Source organism: Strix aluco, chromosome 11 (genome assembly GCF_031877795.1).
Source record: "Strix aluco isolate bStrAlu1 chromosome 11, bStrAlu1.hap1, whole genome shotgun sequence".
Lineage (NCBI taxonomy): Eukaryota > Metazoa > Chordata > Aves > Strigiformes > Strigidae > Strix > Strix aluco.
The window spans coordinates 6,217,300-6,241,325 of NC_133941.1; the positions used below are offsets into that span (position 1 = coordinate 6,217,300).

Sequence of the window (24,026 nt, forward strand, 5' to 3'; positions counted from 1 at the left end):
CAACATGTTGGGCCTCTGACAGAATTAAATACAAACAACCTGAACTTTCCACTGACACCAATTTTAAGATTAAAATTCCTGAGCGCCAGCTCCCTGACATGGATGTTGGCCAGGCAGTCCTCCCACTTTCCACTGAGCCCAGAGACCCTTCGCTGCTCCCTACGTCCCTGCGTGGAGCCGAAGAGCCCTGCAAAGCCGTCAATGCCACCAGCTTCCAGCAAAGGGGATACAGCAATGTTGTCCTAACCCAAACCTGAATTCACATCGGCAATAACAGAGTTTGCAGCTTAGCCAGCTAATATTCTAATTACTCTATGCTAAGCTTCCAATTCTTCACTGTTAGGTCAAAAGGTGCTCAAAGACTATGATACCAGCATTTCAGCCTATTCAATAAAGAGCTGGGAACACACATCACCACTTTGCAGGCACTGAGAGCTACACAACCATTGCATTAGCAGCTAGAACTTTTGATACCCAAGAGCATAAGTTCTTGACAAAGCAGATTATTTTTAAAATTATAATACTTTTTAGAGAAAAAAAAACCCCCCACGAACCCAAAACCATGTCCAAAACCCCACCCACCCATTTTCCACAGGTCAAAGTCAAATAATTACTGTCCCAGTGCAGTGAAGCCCAAATGACTCACCCGACTGAACCAGGGTGCTGTGAGATACAATTGTTTTACCTTATTCTGTGCCCATTTCCTAACTCGGAAAGAATGAGAAGCCCACAACAAGTTAATCCAGCATTATTAATAAATTGTATCAGGATACAGTTGGATATTATGTTAAACTCAAAATTTCACAGAGGTTATTGCAAGGAGCAGATCTGCTCCAGAAGAAGTGGTTTCAGCCTTGGGGTTTAAGTGAAGATGGGTAATACTCTCTGTGAATGTCTCCCTCATTCTGGAGAACATGGAGAGATTTCCTCTCGGTATTCGAGAGCATGTATGGAGATCTGCGTTCATACCATAGGGCATTCAGAGGAGAAAAAACACTCTCTGTATCCTGGTGACAGTCTCTGCATGTTTTCTAAAGCATTATTTTAATAAAAAGGTCAGGTCTATCACATGGCGTACAATTCTGCAGTGTTTAAATACATGTTCTTAAATAAGCAAGGAAATAAAAGTGTCACCTCCTCTTAGTCCTCTTTGAACATACATTATAACGACAAGGCATCTCACCAGTCTGCTGTTATAAAATGATCATTTACATACAGAATCTGTTTATTCATTTAATCATCTCTTTTAAAACCTGGATTTGACCAGCCAGATAAAATCACTCGTTTACTGTATAAAATCCCAGTGGAATTTTGCCTGAGGACTGAGGATTGGACCCTTCAGACTCTCTGCTTTAATTTGTATGTATTTTATAGTACTAATTTCACTGAAACTTGAGTGAAGCTAAGCCAATGCTTGCAAGAAATTAGTTATCCAAACTTCATAATCCATACACTTTTAACTGTGCTTGTTTAATTATCGAGAATGACAGTTTCTGTTGGAGAACAAAGCAAGCAAAAGAAAAGCAAGTCAAAAGATGGAACATTGCAGTACTATTTCAGAAAATTTAGTAAAAGTTACCAAAACTTAGTATATGATCTTAATTTAGCAAAAGACTCAAGAAATCATTATACAAATTCATTTATGATTACATTCTACTTGTCTTTAATTTTCACTGTTCAACATTAACATTAAACATCGTAAATGTATGCAATATTTATATAAAATTAAATAACAATATTGGAAAAATAAATACACTTTTACATAAATACATAAATCCATACTGCTGAAAAGTTTCAGCTAATACTATACTCTTGTTTCAAAAGTGACCAAAAAAATATGGTAGTGACACTCCATCCCAACAGATGAAGTATGTACAGCTACAGAATGATGTTTGCAACTGATGACAGAGCTAAAGCAAACCCAGGTGATACCACACTAAAGAAAAAAAATTTGGACGTTACTACCTACAGTAGTAGCACGAGGTAGACATACATGTGGAGTACTTTGCAGGAGGGACACGAAGCCCTGTTGACCCCATAGATACAATTCAGTCTTCAGACAGCTCTGGGGTCCCCTACATCAGGGCCAAAGGACACCTTGGTAATAAGACTGAAAAATCAAGTCACTTCGTGGCAACAACTGGGGCTCAGCTCTGCAGCCCCTTCACCTGCGGAAGGCTGGGGGGCTGCGAGCCCCACGGACAGCCAGGAGGAGATGCCCCAGGCAGGATAGGTTGCCCCTGCCCTCTGCCTGTTTGCCCAACACCCACCCACTCCCAGAAGACTGAGCAAGGACAACCCACCAAGGCTAATACGACTTAGCAGAGCAAAGGGAAGTTTGCCTGGGTGAAAAAAAAAAAACAACAAACCAAACACCCAAAACCAAAATACAGGACTGCACCCTTCATTTCCAACACAGAGGAGCAGACGCAGCCCTGGAGCCTGCTCCTGAATAGCTGTGAAGAGGCTGAACGCTGAGTGACACCAAAATGCAACACAACTCTGTCCACACCTTTGGTTCTTGCAAATGGTCCAGCACAGGTAACAAAGGTTGGCAGCAACTCCCAGCCGGCAGTTCTGCAGGGAAGCCACCGCACGCGTTGCTAGCTCTGCTTAGCTCTCCTCGCTCATTTTTAGCACCAACTATATCAGCGTACAAGTGATACATTAGCACCTCAAATGAAATATTTCATATCACTGTCCCTTGTACTGGTGAAGCACCGTATAAACACCAGTTCAGCAGTTTTATGGCTACTGCATAACTCACTGAGGTATGATAAAAATATCGAGGAGCATTACTGAAGGCATCCGCGTTACTGAAAGCACCCGCAGAAACAAGAGTGTGGTTACGTCTTAGCAAGACGACTTTTCAAACCGTGACGGTTAAGGAAGTCCAATACATTACAAACAGGCCTCTTTTTCTCTTTTCCTATAAAGTGCTTTTGAGTCAGATTAATTTTTTTTTTTTTAAATCTTCTTCAAATGCTTTTATAACAAAATACACAATAAAGATCGACATTTGTTTGAAGGCCACTCCAAAACCGGCAGGTCCGTGGTTTCCAGTGCGCCAGAAGAGCCCCCGGCAGCACTGGCCTTGGCACACAGGGGCCCCGGTGGCGAGCAGAAGGTGCTGCTCTGGGCAGGGAGAATTTCAAAGCTGTGGGACCCAAAATAGCACCCCAGCCCTGCGGTTCAGGGCTGCTGTGCCCTCACAAGAGCACCTCTGTAGCAGACTCCTCCAGCAGCAAAGGGGCAGTGTAAGACACCTCTGCTTCAAACACTATTTTGTTATTAGAACACTCCCAGGGTTTTAAGCCTTCCACCGCTTTGCTGAACCCTTGCTGACTTATTGATATCTAGAGCAGCAGCTGGAGGTCAGGCCAGATAGGAACTCTCCAGAACCAGAGAGATGCATGAGGATAGCTGACAGGTGCCTTTGCACAGTACATCACACTCTATTATATAATACACACAGGAACAGAAATAGAGCACGGGTGTGAATGCACACGTGTTCTATATAGCTGTGTGTGGGGGCAGGTAGGGACACACACACACATCTATATGCAGTTGTACATGCTCAGGAGTTGATGCAATTTAGTACACATTTTCCTCTGTCATCTTGCTTTTGGCAGAGAACACGCGACTGTCAAACCAGGAGGTGCACAGTGCAGTATTACCATTAAATATCAGAACAATTTAACTTCAATGGAAATGTGCTGCTTAAATGCCAGGTTTAAATCCATATGCAAAGAACTCAGAACCAAGACTCATAATGCACAGCGCTCGCAGAGTGTAATAAAATGGACAAAGGTGGCTACTTAGCAGAAAGTGCCTTTTAAATTAAAGGACTTGAGCTCCCCTAATTGTAAGCCCTTCCTGAACAGGTGTTATTCTGAATATATTGTCAATAATCCTCTTTAAGTGCAGTTTTAAGACACGAAGCATTAGCACCTTGGTTTGAAGCAAATTAAATCTGTTGTTACGGGATATCCACAAAAGGGTTCACAAAGAGAAAGAGTTTATGGTCGTACCGAGCTCCAAGGACCAGCGCTCCAGGCAGCATCTCTAGGACAGTCCTGCACATTGCACTGCTCTCTGTCCGGTGGCTTGTCAAGGATTTCACAGCTCAGATCCGTAAACCTTTCTCCATTAGGGCGCTGGCACACCACCAGCCGTGTTCTTGTCCCTGCCCCACATGGCTTCGTGCACTGGAAGTCAGCAGAGGACAGAGCAATCACCGCCTGGGCAGCAAAAATACTGCCGACCGGTCGCTCGAAGCACTAGCACCTCTTGAGACCCGATGGTTGTTTCTGTTCCCAACCAACCCACGCTGGCCAAATCCCCCCCAGATGTTGCATGAGCCTCAGACAGGGCATCAGCTGCTTCAGCTTCTCTCTTCCCAAAGCTGTTCGTGCTGCTCCACAATGATACTGCCAGACCCAATGTGATACTGGAGGTTAATGTCTCTAACTGTTCATCTCAGATGAATTTTCAGAAGGGAGCAGTGTTTTTATTAAAGAAAAAAGCCTTCAGTTAAACTAGACTTCTCTTAAGACAAAAAAAAATCTTGATTTTTGTAGAATTTGCTTTTTGCCTGGGAAGAAATTTTTCCCATGACAAATGCAAAGGAAAACACCACCAAGCAGTTGCTAGGGTTCACTCATTTATCAGAGGCTGCTTTTCATGTTCCAATCTTTCTAATAAATGTCACCACAATATCCCCCTCTTTTCCCATTTTTCAGCCACCCACTAATGAAAGCTTTCCTCTGTGCAGGGAGCCCAGGATGAATGGAGCACTCACCTCTCCCCAGTTGCCATAAGCCCACTGAGGACAGGGGCCAGATTCGCACGATCTCTGCTCCATGGGCTTGCTTTTCTCATCACAGTTATTTGCAGTGTATCCGTTTTCATCCTGGCACACCACGACCCGCCGCTGGAACCCCCCCGCACATGTGCTAGAGCACTGGAAGACACAATTGCCCATGGCTTTGTTGAGTCCAGGAATAATTTTGCATTCCCAGCTCCTTCCCAATGCCTTGCACCGTGGGAATGCACTGCTAGAAATTTAATACAGCTAACAGGCATTATTAACTTCAAAACCCAGCTATTACTAATAGTAGTGCAATGACTTAGGTGCTGACTAAGCAAAGAAAATAAACACAAGCCCAGGTTTAAGCAGGTGAGTAATCCCCACTGCCTTTAATGCAGTGTTTGACATCCCATTTCTGCTTAATTCCCTTTAGGGAATTCTGTGATAAAGCGTTGCAAACTGGTTGAGGGGAGAGGAGCTGGCAACAGCTCTGCACAGCTGTAGATGTCCCAGGAGATGGCCAAGAAGCAGAGGTTGGCCTTTGCCTCATGGAAAATGATGCTGTCAGCTTTCTGCCTAGAGAGCCTTGGAGATAGGTGTGAGAGGCTGAGAAGTGATGCCTGCACCCTGCTGCAACACTTGCTCGTGTGAGCAGAGAGCTGATAGCAGGGAGAAGGGTCCCTCTTTTTCCTGTGTGGTGACTTTAACAAAAGCCAGGACTAGCCCAGAAAAAAACAAAACAAAACAAAAACCAACAAACCAAACAACAAAAACCAAGCAATAAGAAAATCCAGGCACTTACAGCACCCCAGGGGCCAATCCTCCACTGATTGCCTCCTGGTATATGTGCACGGTTTCGGTTCGGGCTGCCTCCAGGGTGCAGTTTCAGGCGATGATCCGGATAGAGGAAAGGGTGGATGGGCCTGCCGTAGTCATGGCTGTTTGGATGACAAGGAGACATGGAGCAGTCTTGCTCGGTGGCAGGAAGGTCGTCTGGATCACACTCACTCCTATCCACCAGCTGGTCACTGTAATTGATGCAGATCACTTGTCGCGTTGCCTTACCTTGACCACAAGTCACCGAGCACTGCATTACAGTGGGAAAAGGAGAGACAGTCACATTTCCAGCTTTGAAAAATCAGACAGACAGCTATTTCTAATAATGAACTGCAGAAAACCTTAATCTCCCCACTTATAAAAGAGCAAGCGTGACAGATAAATGAAACATGTTTCCAGCAACGCAGTCTATAAGGCTCCACTGCAAAAGACAGCATGATGCTTACAGAGCTCCACTCCAAGGCCTTCCACTGCCCACATGGTGTCACGGTGCACATTTCTGTGGCTGATGGCTTCGGGAGGTGGAAACACGCTGACTCGTCGGCCACCGAGCCCTGGTCATCCCGACAGCTGACGTATCTCATCCGGGTACCCTTCCCACACGTTGCAGAGCACTAGGGAAAAGCAACAAGCACTCCACTAGAAACTTTCCTGATCTGTATTACAAGGGCTTTGGAATGAAAAGTTGGTCAAATGCACTTAAAAAATATCACATTATCTCCTGTAAAATAATCCTGAAAGTATTACGACACATGCTTACCGGTGTCCAGGATCCAAATCTCCACTGCGTCCTGTGAACGCCTGATATGGATCTTTTGGCTTCGGGACTATTTGGATGGGGAGGACATGCTGCTATTTCACAGTCCTGTACATGAAATACATGAGGGAAAAGAGGGAAATAAAGAATTTGCAGATGTTTCAGTTAAACCACCTCCTATTCAATGTAATTATGAACAACACACAATGTCTTGAAAATCTGTGACCTGCACGCTTGTGCCTTGACAGGCTTTCTCCCTGCATCCTCTTGGTGAATCAGCAAAGCTTGGTATCAATACCCCGAGGGCTTCATATGCAGACCCCTCAGTGGGTTTTTGACTTATTAGGAACTCTACAATAGGGATCCCCATAACCATGTGCCATCTCCATGCATTAAAACCAGATGTTTTTGAGGCAAAAGATGAAAGTTCATTAAAAGAATTCTGGTATGAACACACATCTGCAAAACAGCAACTTTATCTCCCTTCAAAGCTCCCTTCCTTCAGCGCGAGACCTGCAGCCCACTTAATAAAGGTTACGCTGATGAGCTGATTGCAGCCCTTTGATTCCCTGCAGCCCACCAGACCACCTATATCCATGTGCTGATCTTCACCACACACTAAGCATGCAAGGTTGTGGAGACAGGCATGTCATTCTGCTCAGCCTTGGTACGGTGCTTAATGGGAGGGCTCTGGTCCTGTCTGGACCTCCTGGGAGGTCTGGTGACAGAAATGATGAATAGCCATAACTTTACTCCATGAGCCTACGAGTAGTCATTGCCAAAAAGGAAATTAATACTGATCATCACTGTGTGGGAGAGAGTGGCTCTTGACAAATGGCATCAATGATTTCCGCATTGCAAGGATTTTACTTACACTGGAGATGTGCATGCCAAATGATGGCTGATGACACCGGGTTTGTTACCCCTTGACTATAGTACATTTGGTTTCCATACATGGGAAAAACAGCCCTTTCCTAAATGTTGTGGCCTTAGTTAAACTGTGTGAAGTCATGCAGGACTAAAGCTGGGCAGGGCATCAGCACTACAACTCTCCTAGATGACAGATAGATGGTAATGTTCTGTTTTATTCAACTCCTTCAGACACCCTGGACACATCCTCTGCTTGAAATGGGAATTTACACGGATGCTTCCAAGTACCAGAAAACATAGCATGGAAAGCCTCTTCAGCAAATTTGCAAAGGATGTGCAACATTTCTCAATTTATCCGGCCAGGGCAGATGCGTCTGGAATTGTAGCTGGCGCATACACTATATTGTCACGTGCAGCAGACAAGAAATGAAGGCCTCCAGCCATCATTTGTACCACACAGCAACAGTCCTGCAGCCAAGTGAGCCCAGACTGCAGCCAGGCATCCTGGGCCCCATGCAAGCGAAAGGAGGTGTCTGCTGTGTTGAGACCCCAGCCTCTGAGGCTAGTAACTACTGTCCCATCTTATTCTTCTGGTCTCTGGTTGTCTTCCCATATTCATCTACTGTTGCTCTCTTGCTCCTGAGATCTTAGAGACCAGCTTTAGCTCTGAATCTGGACAGCCACTCACACATCCCATCCTACGACTAGAGCTCCATGGATATAAACCATAAGCAAAGGTAATCTTTACCCCATGAGGGCCCTGATGCTCTCATAACAAGTTGTCCGTTGACTTTTTGTCAATCTGGTGCTTCAGAGTGTCAGGTTAACCACATGGAGAGGGTCTGGATGGGAAATCCCTGTATACAGCTTCTCTGTCCTATTTCTACCAAAACAGGGTGCTGTGCTGCACCTTTCCAAGTCATATAGCAGACCAAGATACTGCTCTGCATGGGCTGGTGCTCAGGGCCAGCCTTTGCTGCAGCAAGCCATCCTCTGAAGCTGCAGCCTGGATGCCTCCATACACATGCTGGCAAAAGATGGAGACGGGACAGCAGGATTTACCTGGGTGTCTGTTGGCCTGGTTGCAGCATTACACTCATTATCATCCACCACTGACACGTAGGTGCCCACGACACATTTCACCGCTCTCATTTGGTAGCCTTGGCCACAAGTCATCGTGCACTGAGAGAGGACAGACAGGAGAAAGAAGTGCTGGGTCTGAGTAGCTGCTTTGGTTAGAAAGTATTAATCAGCCCGGCCTGTGTTTAGGCACGCAGCATGAGCACAAAAATAAAACCCAGCTTCCCTTCTGGTTTCTCTCCACTTCATGCATTTCAGCTTTAAATTAGGTCAAAGTTTTAACTCACTGCGTCCACCAGAGCCTCACATGCTTCACTTGCTTCCTCCTCAGGAATGAAGGTGCAAGCATTTAACTGATTTACTTTGCTACATACAGTAAATCAGAGTCTGGTAGAACCTGCATCATATCCTTCTTTAAAACTGGTTGTTCAGCCCCACGGTACCACAAGCGGGTAATGAATAATTTTGCTGATGGGAAATAAGTCTGACTGGTACCGCTGGTCTGGGTTTGTTGTTGTTTTTTTTTTTAAGTCAAGAGCTAACAGCTTTGTGGAAAAGGAGATGCCAGAACACTCTGGGAGAAATGAGCAACTTGTATTTTAACAGAAAAAAGCCCTCACGAACACAGAAACTGGAAAACATTAAAAGCAACAAAAGCTATTCAATGTGAGCAGCTTTTCTGTGAAAATTAGGCCATGTATTTATGTGCCTAAATATGGATTTAGGAGCGTAACCTTGGAAACCCTTTTTTTGAAAATCATAGCCAATTTAGTATGACAGAGATTAAATTTAGCACAAAGGGCAGGTACTATTATTGCTGCCCATCCACTGAACCCAAGCGAACAGAGGGCTGCTTTGGCATGCAAATCAATTAACACAGTTATGCCACTGAATTTGGATGAAAGGGTAGCGCCCAGCCTCGGCCACCAGCACCCAGGTCCCACCGACCGGGAGCCCCGCGGCTGCTCTACGGTACCTGGCCCCATGGCCCCACTTGCCACGAAGCACACTCCTGCTGCTGGCACGTCTGCACTGACTCCGGCTTCGTTTCAGGATCACAAAACCTGTCGTTTAACCGATCTTCTCCAAACTGGCACCAGGTCTGGCGGTGTTTGTGGCCTTTTCCACAGGTGACCAAGCACTGTGAGGAGTAAAGCGCAAGCTCAGGCGGTGCCGGGGATGCGCCGCCAGCTCAGCACCTGCCCCGACACTGAAAAATACACCTGGAGATCCGATGCAACCACAGCTTAAAAACCGGAGATGAGAGACAATTCTTTAGCTAATGACCACGTGTGCTGGAAAACACGTGAGTGTCTTGCAATGAGACGGGACTGCTCTCAGAAGCTGGAGCACGGAGAGCACAGCCGGGCTGGGACCCTTCAGCACAGGCAAAGCAAGACCACGAGGACTTCCAGCAGCTCTGAGACATAGGGCAAAGCCACAGCACTGCCTGACTGGCCTTCAGCTGTGCACAACGGGGTGCTAAAGGCTTGTAAAAAACTTGCTTGGCTCTGAGTGTGTGCGGTAAGGGTGTCAGCTCCCACAGGCTGCGAGCGCCTCTTCCACTGCCCTGGTATGGCTTGGGCTGCCAGCAACTCCACCCAGAAGACAGATATTTTGCAGAGAACAATCCCCGTTCCCACTTAATTGCATTCATCATTTCCTAAAAGAACGTGATTCACAGGTACAAGAGATACTTCATCACAAAGGTGACAAGCAGCCTTTGAAGACTGTTGTCCAGCATCCCCAGTCCTGCTGCAGGGAAATGTCTATCAAGATACAGTTTTGGTGCATTGCAAAGGACAGCAGCAGCAGTGGAAGAGGCAATGGTAATAAACAGCAGGGAGAGGGCTGAGTGAGATGATAGTAGGGTGAAATCCTGCCCTCCAGCAACAGCCAGAGCTGTCAGGGCTTGTGAGGACAATCTCAGGGGAAGATGAGAGAAGAAGGTATTTTTCTTCCCAAAGGTGCAGAGGAACCATGGAAAAACTGGGAAGAATTTACTGCATGATTGGAGAGGAATTAACCCCCTGTGGCTTTTCAGGGAGGGAAACAGCCACTTGACCAGTGGTGACAATGCCAGTGACTTTGCTGCCTGTCTTAAGCCTCCCTGTGCACAGGCTTGGGAACACCTTCTGCAGGAGGCACAAACAAAACATGAGGAATGAGCAGGGACAGAGATTAATTCTTTGCAGACACCAGCCCTTCAGGGTGGAGGACCAGCAGGATAAGCCCACCGTGGTGACCAGCACCTACCTCGGACCAGTCGCCAGTTTTCCACTGGGGGCACAAGAAGTCACTGCATCGCTGCACGGTCAGCTTCTCCTGCTGACTGCACTTGCTGTCGTCCAGGACATCGTTGTAGGTGTTCACGCACATGGCTCGCCGCCGCCGCGTGCCCCCGCCGCAGCTCTTGGAGCACTGGGAAAGAGAGACATTGAGTAAATACTTTCTGCCACTCTATTACAAGCTGAGAGCCCATTTATTGCCTTTTCCCTCTTTGCAGTCAGGACTGTGAAGAGACTGCAGAAAACCTCTGGAAGAACAATTTGTACTTTACATAACAGGCTGTTACTTTATATATTCCTTTAAAAAGCCAATCTTGCTAAGCTTAATCAAATCTCACGGCAATGAGTTTCAGAAATTCATTTCAGGTTATAACCCCATTATTACTTTTACAAGTGTTGCCTTTCAGTTCTCCCAAATGGCTGTTGCTCATTCTCAGTTTAGGAGAGATTAATTCCCTCTAACCAGCCAGCCCCACTTCACTATGCCTTCCCTGGAAAGCCCCAAGCTCATCATTCTCTCGGTGTCAGGCCTGCATTCAGGAATTTTCATGGAAAAGCTAAAAAGTGTAAAGGAAACAAATTTCAGAAGTCATCTGCTGATGGTAACATGTCCTCCCCAACTCCTGGCAGTGGTGCTGGCTTTGATGGGAGAAGACAGCCAGCAGGGCTTAGCATAACGAAGACAGACCTTGGGATGCTTAAAAGCATAAATTAATTTCAGTGGAAAATAAGGAGTACCAGGCTGATTTGGACTACAATGTCCTCCAGAAAAATCAATGGAAGCAGAATCACTGTGGCCAACTGTTATATAAATGCTGTTTGCAAACATAACAGCCTGACATATCCCTGTGCAAGGAGGAGACAGTGTTCATCGTACCACCGAGCATCCCTTACCTCGGTCCAGGCCGAGTACCGCCACCCTCCCACGTTACAGTCTCCAGTGCACTTCTCCCTCGTGCTGGGCTTGGGCTGGCTGCTGCAGAAGCGGTCGTCGACCTTCTCTATCTTCCCCTCCAGCCTGCTGTACTTGGAGCAGTAGATCTCCAGGGTGCGGTACCCCAGCCCGCACTGGGCCGTGCACTCGCTCTTCCTCGCAATGTGCCACCTGAGCCGAGGAGAGCAAACATCAGCTGTGAGGCTCTGGGGCTCTGCATGTAACGTGCTCAAGGGCATTTGACATAAATAAATGCTCCTGAACTGGAAGTTTTGGCTCTTTGTAATACTTCCCAATGCTTTATGGCTTCCAAAAATCTGACACAATAACCCTGGCATTGCTTCTTGCAGGGAAGGAACTGTCACTGGGTCCCTCTAACAGGCAGCAAAGCCACACTGTGACCCTGCGGGGCCACGCAGGGCGATGTGGGGAGTCCATGGCCAAGCAAGGAGAAGGGCTTTGAAGGCTTTCCAGCCCATGTTCTCCTGCAGGAGTGCCACGTCATCCTCTAAAAACTAAAAGCTAAAAAATACAGCATCAGAAAACGATCGGCACAGGCTTGAAAGGCGCTCCACAAGGCAGGATGCTTGCAAAAGAGTTTCAGCTCTCCACAGCATGAGCAAATGACTTGCTCCAAGACCCATGAGCCCCAGAGGTGTCAGCAGGGATTAGAGGTGTTCCCTCTCAACAGAGAGATTCCCACCATGCTCCCTCCTTCTTGGGATGGGCAACAGGGGCTGGTGCTGGTGACCCTCAAGGACTCACGTGGGGATACACCCCTGCTTCACATCAGCCCCAGCTGTGGCAAGAGATGCTGGCCATGGGGTCTGATCCAGGGAGATGTCAGAGACCCTGGTGTCCACAGGAGCTGATTTCCCCCCACACCTTGCAGGGTGGCTCCCAGGGAAGGAGGCAGTGACATCCTCTTGGGGACCCCCAGGCTGTTGCAAGTGCATGTGTGGGGACTGTAGAGCCCCACTCCTAAGCTGGGAGAGCAGACTTCAGCACAGCTAGAAGAAGAATAAGATCAAGGGGATTTGGAGTCAATAGCTCCTGAATGGAGGGAGCCCTCACATCCCTGCCTGCTTTTTAAACTCCTGCATTTACCCTTCTCAAGTTTCCAACCTGTTGCAATGGCAACAGCTGTTACCGCGACAACCCAACCTAGAGCCCCTATACAGCCCCTATACAGCCTCGGGTTTAACACAGCCAGAGAAACCCCTCGGGAAACATGGCCATCTGAATTGCTTCACCAGCAGCCCTTTAATGCTACCATATTTAAGCTCCAGAAAGGAAAACAGATTGCTTTTTAAAGGAAAATGGGTTGGGATGATTTAGGCCATGCTCCATCAATTCCAGCTCGCCAGGAGTTGTCTGGGGACAACCCCAAACCCGTTCTACACTTAAGCCTATTCTTTAAGCAGACGATGATAAATCCAAGTTTTAGTTACTCTTTTGCTTGAAGCATATGTTTTTCCCTCTTTGCAGGCTGTTTGTAGTATGGTGTTGAGCATTTCTGATCCAGACAGATGCAAATTTCAGGCACTGTATTGCACAGGGAAATTTTTCAACCTTAGGTGATTTTTTTTTTTATAGTTAGCGCTACTTTAATCCAACAAGAGAAACGCAAAAATGTAGAAAAGTGCCTCTCAAAACACAGCTGGTGGATTTCAATCCCTCTTGGTTGACAAAGAGGCAAATGCTAATCCTTTTCTTTTTTAAAATCTAATACAGGCTGGTGAGTAAAGGAATTATGGTGAGAGGTGAAAGGAAAAAGAAGTAAACAATAAATATACGCTGTAATGTATACACACGGCTGAGCAGAGTGCACCTTAATTCACATTCTGTGCTACAAGGCTCAGTGATGGGGTCAGGCTGGGGAATTCGATCACATCGCTGGTCCGACACCGTGAGCTGATCCGACTCCCTCGTACACACGGGTTTCCTTTTTCGTTCTCCTACACAGAAAAAAAGTCACATTGTTTGAGTCACACAGGAAATAAATCAAATCAGTTGTTTCTCTTACTCCTTTTACAGTAGCATTTGAGATGTTTAATTATGCTTTTAAGTCTCTTTCAGAAACAGGGAGGGGGTTAAGACTCTCTAAGAAGAGCGGAAGGGGTTTAATGCAGATGAGATGGACACAGGCAGAGAGCTGCAGCACACCTGCAAGGATGGGCTCTGTGTGTTTAGCAGGGCCAGCATTGACAGGTGTCAGACCCAAAACCAGACACTGATGCCTTCTGCAGCCTTAGGAAATGCCACGTAACCTTTTCTGTGCGTGAGCTTCCTCGTCTGTGAACCAGGTCACAAGGTTTACCTGGCTCAGGGGGCTGTATAGGTGCCTCACTCAAACTGAGAAGCAGCAGAGCAGGGCTACACTTTGTACAACATTATCTATTACTACAGCCCAGGGAAACAGTCACGTCCATAAGGGAGAATCTCAGAGAAATCAGAGAGGGATTTGACAGCACTGCCCAGTTCCCAGGCAAATCCAGGACAAAACTAAGCCCTCCCAAGCACCCACCTTGGCAGAGCTTACTGCAGGGCTGCCACGGGCCATATGCATTCCAGTAAAACTGCTGAGGTTTGTCCTCAATAGGGATATTAAACGTGTAACGAACGTCAGGATTGTACAAATTGCCCACTGATAAAACCTAAGAGGAAAAAAAGATGAAGCAGAGTAAACCAACAGACTTCACTGCCCACTGTTTTCAGTCCAATAATGCTGGGCAGACTTTTCCATACGCACAACATATACTTCACCTGAAGCGTTATTTCTTGTTCAATCCGATCTGTAGAATTAATCCTTTCAATAGTATTATCCGATCCGCTGTATTCGATCACAGCATTCCCAACTTTGATTTCCCTTTTAAACATACTGACGACAAAGTCTCCATTTAATATAAAGTCTCCTTGACTGTTAGATAAGGCTGCATAGGTGCAAAAAACAAGAACTAAAGACGCAGAATTAACTCATACGTACATAATAACGTGGGTCATGCGCTCTCAGTGCTCCTTTTCATTGGGGTGGGAGGAAAAGCCCACTGGCACACTCAAACAGAAAGTGTGTAAAGAGAGCAGCAGAGCTCTTACAGACATTGTGCCCTCTCCCTTTTCTACTGGAGAGCCTCATTAAAATGAAAGCTGAATGCCTGAAGTTGTTGCTAAATAGTTCACCCATAACCCAGGGCAGAGGGATACCCAAAAGGCATGCCAGGCCGGCTGCTGTACGCAGCACACACAGCCCGTACCCCCGCGTATACCGCAGAAATAATCCTGCTCAAATCTTTTTGTTAGCTGTGCAGAGAGGGTGGCTTCCCTGTTGTTTCCAGGTGTGTTCTTAGGGTAAATGTATGTACCCTAATTGCCCAGTCATAATTTTCTGGTAGGTAATTACAGGGAGTTTGGTCAGTATCTCCCCTGCTCTATCCCTCTCCCTCCTCTCCCTGTACTTTTTATTATTCCAAATCTTAAGGTATGTGAAAGCACTGAAGGCTTAAAGCCTAAATGCTTTATAAAAGGAACAGTTTCCTGAAAACAGCAGTCTGCTGCACAACTTCACACTAATGCGATTATGTAGCTAATTTCCTAAGTTAGTTTCCCCACCATTTCACCCATCACAGCTACATTACTACAAAGCCTCTGTACTGAAAAATCTAAACTTAACACCAAAACACCAAAGGGAAGGTTTTTACACTGAATGAGGAGAGATAATGAAGCAAAACACTGCTCAGTAGCAAACAGACATAGATGGAGAAAAACTCACAAAGCAGACGCTATACTCAACCAAATTCCACATTTTGGAGGCTTTAATGTCATCACGCAGTAGTAAAACTCATTAAAGGATTTCTTCCCATTTACTGTATCTCCTACAACAGTAGGTACATGTCTTGGACTTGATGACAACATCAAATTCCTCCTAAATTGTTAAGCAACTACAAGGTTCACAGTACTGAGGGCCCAAGATTTCACACTCAGTGAGCTGCAAAATAAGTGGACACATGCACACTTCTCATTTGCTTCTAGTCAGGCCTAATGTGAAGAGATGCTTTCCCAGCAATATTAAAGCAACATTAAAGAAGATTTGCCTTCATTGCTTCCTAAGAAGATTAAAGGCCCTCCAAGAAGAGCCGAGAAGTTCTTTGGGGCTCCTTCTGGGGTGAACCAGTTTGAATAGGCACAACATGGGGAGGATTGTTTTTCTAGAAAAGAGGAATAATGAAACGTACCTCCCTCCCCAGGGACAGAAAACTATCACAGCTCAGTAAGGTTTTCTTGGTACTGATGTGCATTCGTGCTGCACCATCTCATTTCATTGTTGTAAATGTGCAGAAACGATGCCACACGGCTGTAAGTGAACGGCTGCATGCGTGCCGGGATAGACAGCCTTCATGACCCCAGTCTGGGAATGAGGACAGGGAGGACCTGCTCAGCTTTTTGCCTGAATGAAGGGTCCAGCCACATGGATGGCATTTCAGAGCGACAGCCAAAGCTGTCAGCACCGTCTCCCTTTGGTGCATGATAGTCTCCTCTACTCGTTTCTCAAAGAGTTCCTTTACCTTCGATGGGCTAGGAACCACCAGCCTAGTCCCCTTTTTAACATACCCAGTTACAGCAAACACTTGGCTCCATATTTCACAAAAAACGCTCAACAACGCAGGCATTTTGGGAGATGAAATGAGATTAAGTGCCCTGCTCAGAGATGTAAATGCAGGACCCCCTGCTACCGGAGCGCAGCTGGCGGTGCCAGGCACGGGTGTGCAAAAGAGGAGGAACAGAGCTGGGAGATCAGTCACCTCCCTGGGACTGCAAAGGGCCACAGCCTGAGTCCATGCTCTGTCAGCAGCCTGAACAGACACTGAAGGACCCAAAAAGGACTTAATGGCAAAACCAGTCTTCAACTGGCAGGTGTAACACCAGTTGTAATGTGTGTTCATGTTATCTCCGCTACTGAACCCAAAGAGAATGAGGTGAATTACTGATCAGCATGGTGGGAAAGAGACACGTGGCCATGCTAAAAGCATATGTGCATGCAGCAGACTGGTCTGACAGAGCACCACAAGCATTTTTATCTGCCTCTAGAGACATACCCACAGTGTAGAGAAAACAGTGACTATGAATGTCCAAGAGCCAAAGGCCAAGTTATTGTTAGGTTTAAATCAAACCGATGTCTTTGGTGCAGGGTATTTCTTTACAGTTACATATCACTGTCAGGCAGGGACAAGAAGGGCTCAGTCTAAGTGAAATCAGAGTTATTACTGTCAGAGGAATAGAAAATAATTTCTCTTTGGATTTGTTTGTACACACTTCTTTCAGGGTGTGGCATATTTACTCTCCAGCCAAGGCACAGTGACAGCAGAGACATGCCAAGTTGCGATGAGGAGACTCCAGCAGAACTCAGAAGCCTGTTTGGTTCCCAGCTTTGTGCCTTAGCTCCCACCCACAGCCCAGACTTGATAGTCCTTCCCAGCCCCAGAGACACTCTAAGGGGATATTTCTTATAACCTGTGAACCTCCCAAACTTTGCATCAGAGATGGCACAAACAAAAAAGAAGGAACAAGATAAGGCTGAATGAATAAGACATATGAGATAAATCCTCGATAAGAAAACATCTCCCTTAAATGAATTCTTCATCCTCCCTAGCAGAGAGCAGTCAGTGGATATATCACCACAATCAGACAATAAAGCAGATTTCTGGACTGAAAGAAGGACCGCAGCTCACCCAGGTAGTTGTCATCCTCTGGTTTCCCTGAGTAACTGTGCTGACGCACATCAATATTAGTTGCACCAGCTGGGATGCGGACCACAACGTTATAGCCTAGAAAAGATTTAACAGAAAGTCAAGGCTATTACACAGACATTTCATTTGCTTTTTATGGGGGGAAGGGAAACGAGCAAAATTACCTCACATTACACAAGCCAATACTTTTCATTTAGGGATAGCATAAATAGTTATAAAATGGAATATGCTATAGCTAGAAGGATTTTGCATTTTACATCAGTGTTTTTGTAGATTAAGTGTGGTAATGGCTTTTATAGACCCGCATTTTTCACTATAAAGTTTTTAGCTACAGATTCTTACCATAATGCACCGTGTTAAATGTGCCCGCAACAGTTTTGCATGAAGAATTATCCCCACCACAAACACCACATTTATCTCTTCTTGCTTTTGAATTCAGCACATGATCGCATCCAGCTTGCTTTAAGAGAAAAATTGAAAAAACTAGATTGAGCAAATACAGACTAGAACAGCATTTACAAACCTCCCAATTAAGGCACACAAAAGCTGTGTATGCAAAAGGCTGCCACGAGACAAATTGTTTTGCTTCCCCACATTTTTCCACTCATTTACAGTGTGGCCATCCCACACCATTTTCAAACAAGAATCGAGAATCAGAACTGTTGTTTGCACCAGGCGATGCCTTCGCTAGAGAAAACTTCTTGCATCAACTGTTCCCATAGGGGAAAGTGTGAAAAATAATTGTGAATGAAAATGTAAAGTGCTTCGGGGTCTGACTGGGGAGAACCGGGGCAGAGCACAGAAGGAAGCATCATTTGGGTTCAGGCTCAGACCTCCACAGCCCTCAGTAATTTAGGGCAGATGTACAGACATCCTGCACGCACGGATCTTCTGCAAACCTGAAGGTTGGCACAATCAGAGCTCATGGAGCTCCGTGGAGCCTGCGGATGCTGTCGGCAGCCCCTGAGTGAAGAGGGCACGCCAACAACCGGGCGGAGCAAGGTGCAGAAGTGCCATCTCACCACGCAAAACTGCAATCACCCTCGCTAAAGAGAAGGGAAAATACTTACCCGGCAAAGGCCCTGCACGCAGATGTCATTTGTGTCAGGGCCGCAGGGCGTCCCATCGATGACGCGATCCCGCAGCTGGTAATACGCTGTGTTTCCCGCCACTCGGCAGAACAACTTGCACCGATCCTTCATCAGAACTGGGGATGGGAGGGAAGAAAACCAGAAACATGTTATCCGAATGCCATCATCCCGACGTGGTGATGCAGGAGGCGGGATCTGCATCCCCCCCACCCCCCCCGCAGCCACTTACTGCCGCTGTATTTGGGAACCCAGCGCACGTTCGTGGGCAGCCCGTTGATGTTAAAGTGCTTCCCATCGAAATCAGCACACTGCTCGTCCCGGAAATCCTTCTTTAACTTCGAGCATGGGTCAGTGTTGCAGGATTTAAACTTCATGCGACGACCCACGCAGTATTTCCCACCGTTTTTAGGCCTGCAGAAACAAGAAAGAGAAGCTGGCTGGGATCGGGCTGGAAACAAGATGCAATTGCAGTTCTGCAACCTGTTCAGCACAGTCAGTATTTGCAACACCATTGTGATGGCTCTGCCTATGTTTATGCATGTCTTTAATATCCCAGGCTGACAAGCAGGAAAGATTATGCAGATGTCTAATAAAAAAGACCATATATATATGATGCTAAAAAGGGATGAAAAAGGGAATATTTGCTCTCTGATGAATGCAGTGATAGTGAGAGAAGCCAGAGAGGAAGAGCAACATTTTCCTTCCCATCTGAAGATTTAATTTCACACTGAGAGATCCCATACAGGACCATCTTTCCACAATCCCATTGGTTTTATGGATTTGGTGGCTGAGAGTTTGCATCTGATCTAGTGGGTTGCAAACAACTGTCACAGCAGAAAGGAGAAAGGGCTTCCCTGCACAGGCTGAAAGGTCAGGCAGCACTTAGTCCTTCAGGATTTCTAGGCCAAAATGGTAGAAATGGTAATGCTAGACACTTTTAAACAACTTTATATCTCCATGTATTCCAGAAAGCACCAAAGACAGCCAATAAATACTTTGCCCCTGTTTTATAGTAGGATGACTCCGGTATAAACTGGGGAGAGGATTTAATCCAAGCCACATAAAAGCCAGTGGATAAGCCTAGGAGAAATTGCCATTTTGAATTTCCCAACTCCCAGATTCAGGGCTACAGTCATAAAACTATTTTTGTCCTCATATGCGGACGGAACTTTTGCCAGATAACAGCTCACTTCAGGGACCAAAAAAGCCTCTCCCACTTCAGCCACTGTCAGCAGCAGTGCGGGAATGACTGCATGTGGATGGCATTGGAGGAGCCCAGCATAAGGCACTTTTCTGCTGAGGACTCATTTTCAGTTATGGTAGTGTTGTGGGGAAAGTACCCTTAGGATACAAGCTATCCTATTTCTTTTAAAGGACATTTCTTTTAGGAGCTTGGGTAAGATTTCACATGCACATCTAGGTGCAGTCTTCTATGTATATAACGAATTGTAATAATAAAAAAAAAAAAGGATGGATGCCCTATGCTTTAATTATTTCAGAAAATCCTCACCGTCTCTGCTGCTGTCTCCTGAAACTTCACATGAAATCGCGAGGGCGTGGTGGAGGTTTCTGCAAGCTACCACCACTAATATGCATAATAAAAACTGCAGTACCACTCAACCAACTTTGCTCGTCCCTGTTGTTACAGAAGGAAGGATGTTACAAGCTGGATGAAATGTTGCCAGGGTCAACTTGGGTAAAGTTGTAACTATCCAAAAAGGAAAACTTATACCAAGTAAGACCTGCACGCAAGGGAGATGAAGTTAACATGCATCTCAGGCATCAGCACGGGAAAGCCTCCGCTGGCTGAGGTTACCCCAGCCTCTCCCTTTAACAGACCATTTCAGACAAGTCAGTGGACGGCAAGACATCCTGAACGGCCAGAGCCACCGTGTCCTGACCACGTTGTGCCGGGGCACGTGTACAGAGGCAGAGAGTGGCCCTTGAAGCTCAGGACAATGTCTGGGTTCAGGTCCAGCCTCTGCTGCAAAATAACCAGTAAACCTACATCTTCTACCCAATCCCTGAATGAAACAAGTACCTGCACTGTCAAGAGGTGCAGATCAGAAAAGAGACTCGCCATGCGCTGAAGTCCTGGCACCCACAGCTCCTGCCTCTCAGGGCTTTTCTTCAGGACTGGCCCTGCCTCGCCCTGGGACCAGAAGCCCATTGGTGCCCCAGGGCTGCTGGCAGAGCACATCTTCCCTTTGAGCCTCTTTAGGGAAAGAAGGCAGTTTGCACACTTGGAGACCCTCCAAAATGCAAACCAACGAGCGATAAACAGGAACCCCCCAGCCCTTAGCATGGAGATGCCCACCATAAGCTCTCCACATGGCATGCAGCCAGCGTCTCCTAACACAACAGAGACAGAAATCCCCTGCACAGGTACAAGGGTCTCTACACACAGTGAGTCAACAAGTTCCTACAGCTGAACACAGCTTTTTTAGCATCTCTGCTAAAAGTACCGATTTTTTTAAGCATCTCTGTATTTTCTCCCACAAATTCTTCACATTCTTCACTCTTATATTTGAAAACTGTTTGTGACTGAAGTAGCAGAGTTGCTGTGAAATAAATGGGGAGACAGAGACACAAGAGCAGCTTGCTCTTGCCAGATTACCCGCAAGGCAGGGAAGGGCAGGCAGACTTCCCACCACCCCATCAGCACCACACTAGGGATGCTCACAGGTTTGGCAGAAGGAGTTGCCTCTTCCAGCAGCCACGAGCGAGATGCAGAGCCCTACCAGCTACACACGTGGGATTTTTCCTGCCAGCATCCTCTCCTTGCTGAGATACACACTGCCGTGGGGCAGACTCCTCAAGTCCTATCCTAAATGCCAAGGGGTATGATTTCTCTTTAGGCACAGCCCGGAGCAATAGCTGGTAACATCAGCTCTACCTGCTCCGAGGGCAGCTCTCACCTGCCATCTGGAAACCAAACGTGTGTTACTTGCAAAGGTTTCTGGTGCTTGCAATTAAGCAAGTACCAGTGATAAAAAGCCCAGGCAACCGCACAGTGCCCAGTGCAGATTCCTGTTTACAGACTGATTTTACACCAGTTCCTAGTGGAGCAAGTCTAAACCCAGTTTCTACCAATTTAGTCTATTCTCCAGCTTGGTATGACAAGCAACTTGAAATAATTTAACTAATTACACTTGGGACCACTCCAGAGCTAACCCAGCGCAGCAGCCCCTGCAGACGCATCTCAGACTCCTCCTGCCTCGCAGGCACAGTGGTGATTGCTGGGGGTTTCCCACCGCTGGAGCCCATCCCACAGACTATTCCCATGCAGTCACATTATCTACCTCCAGCTCCAAAGGGACATCTCGCCCATCTCACCTCACAGCACATGGGGACACTTCTTAGCTGTGGCAGCAGCACACTCCAGACTTCAGTGAGTCCGAATCATTCATGGGGGAGTTAACAGGATTCATCATTTCCACTTCGAAAGCATTTATACCACAGCAGGGCTGTTGCAGTTTGACAAAGGCTCTAAATTACGCAAACCTCTAACAGGGCATTTCTTTAAAAACATTACAACATTTTTATGGTAACCATGTTACTTCCAATATAAATCAATTTAATTAAAATGAGACTTTTAAATATTAAGTTAGTTAAGAAGAACATGCAGGAGCTTTTTTTTTTTAAAGGGCATGTCTAACAAAATCTAAAGATCCCAAGCTACTGTATAGCATCCTTTTCTCTAGACATGACCCATGAGACTGAGATAACACTGTACACACAGACACACCACAAACTGAAGGATGCTAAAACCTGCCATCATGTTGCAAACTGTCAGCTTTGTAACTGTGACAGTAAATCTCCCCACAGCCAGTGTTTGGGGCTGAAGCACACTCACACTTCTGACATTTCAAAATAGCCCCAAACCACCCTGACAGTTTTAGGGTGTTTTTAAACCAGTATTGCTTTTCACAGAATTTGAGTAAACAGAAAGAGCTGACCCTGAAAAATAAGTCAGCCTCATATAACATTGATTTTCAGTGTCATGAAGAAATACAGATACTTCCCACTATGTAGTCTTTTTATTGATAATCATCAACAATGTACCACAGAGACAGAAGGGAAAGCAGTGCATGCATATAAACCTCCTTGTTCTACCTTGATTTCCCTTCTCTCTGAATCATCTATTTCATCAACTAACAGCCGGTGTGGACCTGCTTTCAATCTAGCATCGTTCCCCTTACAAAATCCTGCACACACCCTGGCTTTGCTGCATTTCTCCCAGCACACCAGAAATTCTCAGGAAATGGCAGAAAGGCCTGGGGAACCGTGGGGTCTTATCCCCAGTACCATCCCAACAGGTCTGAAATGCTTAATGCATCATCTCCAATTCCTAACATTGAACATTTTCACTTGCAGACCTTGAGGCACCACCCAACTCTCAGCAGCCCAGGAGCACCAGGCACAGGCACCTCGTCAGGAAGTGCTAGTTTGGGGGTGCTTTGCATGTGCTCAGCTCACAGGCAGCAGCTCTGCCTGGGGGCACTCAGGCTGCCACGGTGAAAGGCCCCCCGGAGAATTAACTGCAGGGCACGTGTGTTCATCTGCACATCAGCCTATGTGTCTGCACTCACGCAGTGACTGCAGAAAAATCTGTGAAACTCTAGCGTGCACAGGTCAATTTGCGATCTCCTTCACAGCATCCTGGGAAGCCCTGGGACCCGGAATCGTACGTGTGCTGCCAGTAGCCCGCACAGTTATCTACAGATATGTTTACATGTCATGCTCAGACAGCCTTCAGCACAGGTGGATACTTTTGTGATGGAATAAAATGCAGACGTGATCTGACTCACGTCCAGATATAACATTCCCCCATCCAGAAAGCCATTCCTGAAAACAGGGCTCCTGGTATTGACATCTTATAAAATATGCCTTTTCCCCATAATTCTGCAGCTATGCCTTGCTTTGAAAACCAGGGCTTGCACCACAGACCCTGTACGTGACGTGCTGCAGCCGTGAGCTTTGTACCAGCCAGCCTCGCATTTCCAAGTGGGCAATCCTGGTGGGAAGGGTCTGGTCTGGTTAGCTAATACATTCCTTCGGCATATGTCAAAACACAGTCTGCTGCCATTTCAGACGCTTACAGCTCTTCCTACGGCTCTGCAAGATACTCATCCACGTAGGTATCAGAGCACATTACAGAGGCAGGAGCTGCAGTCTTATTTTCTGTACCATGGTGGGGGAGGTCATTTTCAATGCCAGATTTAACACAATATTTTATTGGCATGCAAGATCCCACCCCAGATCCTCGTGCACAGAAAAAAATCTTCAAAAAGCTAAACCATCTTGAATATAAAAGACTTACTGAAAACTATTCCAGACCTTACTCAAGGTATATGGGTTGGTTTTGGTCCCAGGTGAAACTGGTTTTGAAGACTTTTGAAAATTTGGAGAAGCAGGAGAGCACCCAGCAGTGTCTCATTCACTTGCATCATCTCAACAGCCCCATGATAACAGGGACACAAACGGTGGGAGCTCACGCTACGATGCCAAATTACAGGGACAAAACCACAGAGTCGGTATAAAGCTCTGTGGATGGTGCTAGGACAGATGATGAGTTGTGGAGACTTTGTGAGGGGTTGGAGGAGAGGTCAGTG

The 24,026-nt window shown here is 46.4% G+C and overlaps 1 protein-coding gene across 10 annotated transcripts in view; it reads right to left on the reverse strand.

Moving 5' to 3' along the window:
- ADAMTS9 (ADAM metallopeptidase with thrombospondin type 1 motif 9) overlaps positions 1 to 24,026 on the reverse strand; it is an 86,148-nt gene that overhangs the window by 35,009 nt on the left and 27,113 nt on the right. For all 10 annotated transcript variants that reach the window (XR_012624671.1, XR_012624672.1, XR_012624673.1 and 7 more), the window contains 16 exons: positions 18,641 to 18,822; positions 18,391 to 18,527; positions 17,663 to 17,780; positions 17,303 to 17,398; positions 14,343 to 14,509; positions 14,104 to 14,233; positions 13,408 to 13,534; positions 11,537 to 11,747; positions 10,611 to 10,775; positions 9,331 to 9,495; positions 8,337 to 8,456; positions 6,408 to 6,512; positions 6,094 to 6,261; positions 5,613 to 5,897; positions 4,802 to 4,963; positions 4,032 to 4,208 (listed from right to left, as the gene is read on the reverse strand). Coding sequence is in view for 7 of the 10 variants with exons in the window: in XM_074835865.1 (XP_074691966.1) it covers positions 4,032 to 4,208; positions 4,802 to 4,963; positions 5,613 to 5,897; positions 6,094 to 6,261; positions 6,408 to 6,512; positions 8,337 to 8,456; positions 9,331 to 9,495; positions 10,611 to 10,775; positions 11,537 to 11,747; positions 13,408 to 13,534; positions 14,104 to 14,233; positions 14,343 to 14,509; positions 17,303 to 17,398; positions 17,663 to 17,780; positions 18,391 to 18,527; positions 18,641 to 18,822 (2,515 nt within the window). In the remaining 3 variants the exon portion in view is untranslated. The remainder of the gene's footprint in view (positions 1 to 4,031; positions 4,209 to 4,801; positions 4,964 to 5,612; positions 5,898 to 6,093; positions 6,262 to 6,407; positions 6,513 to 8,336; positions 8,457 to 9,330; positions 9,496 to 10,610; positions 10,776 to 11,536; positions 11,748 to 13,407; positions 13,535 to 14,103; positions 14,234 to 14,342; positions 14,510 to 17,302; positions 17,399 to 17,662; positions 17,781 to 18,390; positions 18,528 to 18,640; positions 18,823 to 24,026) is intronic.